The sequence below is a fragment of the Epinephelus moara genome, chromosome 8 (assembly GCF_006386435.1).
Source record: "Epinephelus moara isolate mb chromosome 8, YSFRI_EMoa_1.0, whole genome shotgun sequence".
In the NCBI taxonomy this organism is placed as follows: Eukaryota; Metazoa; Chordata; class Actinopteri; order Perciformes; family Serranidae; genus Epinephelus; species Epinephelus moara.
Genome location: NC_065513.1, coordinates 44,941,629 through 44,943,849, shown reverse-complemented (window position 1 = coordinate 44,943,849; position 2,221 = coordinate 44,941,629). Strand labels below are relative to the sequence as shown.

The window sequence follows — 2,221 nt, the reverse complement described above, 5'->3', positions numbered from 1 at the left end:
TATTAAAATAGCTTATATATTATTATTATTATTATTACTGTACAAACTGTAAATAAATCTTTATTCCTGACTGTGTGACGTCGCCATTAATGTGTTTCTAGTTAAAATATTGCATTTTTTTTAATTTTTTTTATTTTTTGGTAGATTGGCTTATGGGGTGATTTTGAAGGAGTAATGAAGTTAATCTTCTCATAAGTGGATGTAATATGTAGAGATGCCATCTCGGCCGTTTTTCCTCGTTTTGTTTTTTTTAAAGTTTATATTTTGCTTTACAAAAACGTGAAAAAGCAGCTGTGACCAAGCTATCACGAGGTGAATAGCATTGTAAGCATAATTAATAGTGATATACTTCAGTTTGTATGTGTGTTTTTGTATGCAAGCGGGTCTGCTGCGGTCTGCTGACAGTCCAAAATGTCGGCGGTAGGACGAAACCATGGACGAGTCTGTTGCTATGGGGCGTTCTATTGAGCTTCGCCTCTTAGTATCCATGCTCTTTGACTCAGGTGTGACTGCTGAGACTCAAGTGTTACTGTTGACAGGTGAGACTCAGGTGTGACTGCTGACAGGTGAGACTCAGGTGTGACTGCTGAGACTCAGGTGTGACTGCTGAGACTCAGGTGTGACTGCTGACTGCTGAGACTCAAGTGTTACTGTTGACAGGTGAGACTCAGGTGTGACTGCTGACAGGTGCGACTCAGGTGTGACAGGTGTATGTTGTGTCTCCTCAGCTGGTTCAGATACTGTTGGCTGTTCGTCTCTGGAGCTTCGTGTGCTGCAGCTGTCGGGTGAGACGCTGACGACAACAACAACAACAATATATAACAAGCAGTCAGTGTGTTTCTTCACCTGTGAAACACTAAAGTGTGTGTGTGTGTGTGTGTGTGTGTGTGTGTGTGTCAGGGTGAAGTATATGGGTGTGTTCTCCTACCTGCTGCTGTTGGGCGTGGCCTCTCTGCACACCTGGCAGCTGATTGGAGACCGAACAGTCAGTCATGTGAGTCACACTGAGCGCGCTCAGAGAACACAGACATGTTCAACCTGCAGGTACAGCAGTATGGCATCATCATGACATCATCCATCAGCTCACTGATTACTTTGAGTTCATAAATGTGACACATCATCATCATCATCATCACTTATTTCACTGTACAAACTCTGCTGCATTCAAGGACACTCCGACATCTGAGAATTGGCCAATTTGTAATGAAGAAACTCTGAAGAGTGTGTTGTGTTTATTTAAAAATGACATCTGTGTGTGTGTGTGTGTGTGTGTGTGTGTGTGTGTGCGTGCGTGCGTGCATGCGTGTGTGTGTGTGTGGTATGTGTGGTATGTGTGTGCGCAGCTGAGTGTGTGTGTGCAGTGTGTGTGTCGTGTTGTGTGTCTGTTGGTGGTTCCTGTTCTTCTCTACGTGTTCTGGTTCTACATCCACCTGACTGTCCTGCACCGCAGCGGACCACATGACCAGCTGATGAGCTCTGCCTTCCAGGCCAGTCTGGAGGTAAAAAACACACACAAATACACACCAGCCCGTACCTCTAAAGCTCAGTACTAAAACTGACCCTTTACCCGTCATCATATCTAAGTCAAAGCCACATCCGTTAATAAAAGACCCGCCCCGTGATCAACCCCCCAGGCTCCAGTCTCTCACATTAAGCTCATTCTCCGTTCTTTAATTGGACGTCTCTTTGACTGGATGGTGGAAACATTCAATCACTGCCAGGTTAGCAAACATGTTAGCATGCTCCTTCCACCACCATCAGACCTCCAAAGGATGCTATACTATATGTGTACGTCATACACTACATTTACTAGACTGTATATATACACACATATACACCTATATTACATCATACACTACATATATACAGTATAGGTGCTCTACAAATAGGTAGTGTATGATGTAGTATAGGCTATACTACATCATACACTACGTATACTACATCATACACTACATATACTACATCATACACTACATATATGCAGTATAGGTAGTGTATGATGTAGTATAGGCTATACTACATCATACACTACGTATACTACATCATACACTACGTATACTACATCATACACTACGTATACTACGTCATACACTACATATACTACGTCATACACTACGTATGCTACATCATACACTACGTATACTACGTCATACACTACATATACTACGTCATACACTACGTATACTACATCATACACTACATATACTACGTCATACACTAC

The 2,221-nt window shown here is 42.5% G+C and overlaps 2 protein-coding genes across 3 annotated transcripts in view; one reads left to right on the top strand and one right to left on the bottom strand.

Annotated features, from left to right (window-relative positions):
* The window catches only part of LOC126394668 (WD repeat-containing protein 5-like), a 181,173-nt gene that overhangs the window by 51,940 nt on the left and 127,012 nt on the right, over positions 1 to 2,221 (bottom strand). The window lies entirely within an intron of this gene.
* The window catches only part of pomt1 (protein-O-mannosyltransferase 1), a 10,991-nt gene continuing 9,202 nt past the window's right edge, over positions 433 to 2,221 (top strand). Inside the window, exons 1-3 of one of the 2 annotated variants that reach the window (XM_050051597.1) lie at positions 433 to 785; positions 901 to 994; positions 1,344 to 1,499. In XM_050051597.1, coding sequence (XP_049907554.1) covers positions 712 to 785; positions 901 to 994; positions 1,344 to 1,499 — 324 coding nt within the window. In that variant the 5' untranslated portion in view covers positions 433 to 711. The remainder of the gene's footprint in view (positions 786 to 900; positions 995 to 1,343; positions 1,500 to 2,221) is intronic. The other variant, XM_050051596.1, reaches the window with a different exon arrangement.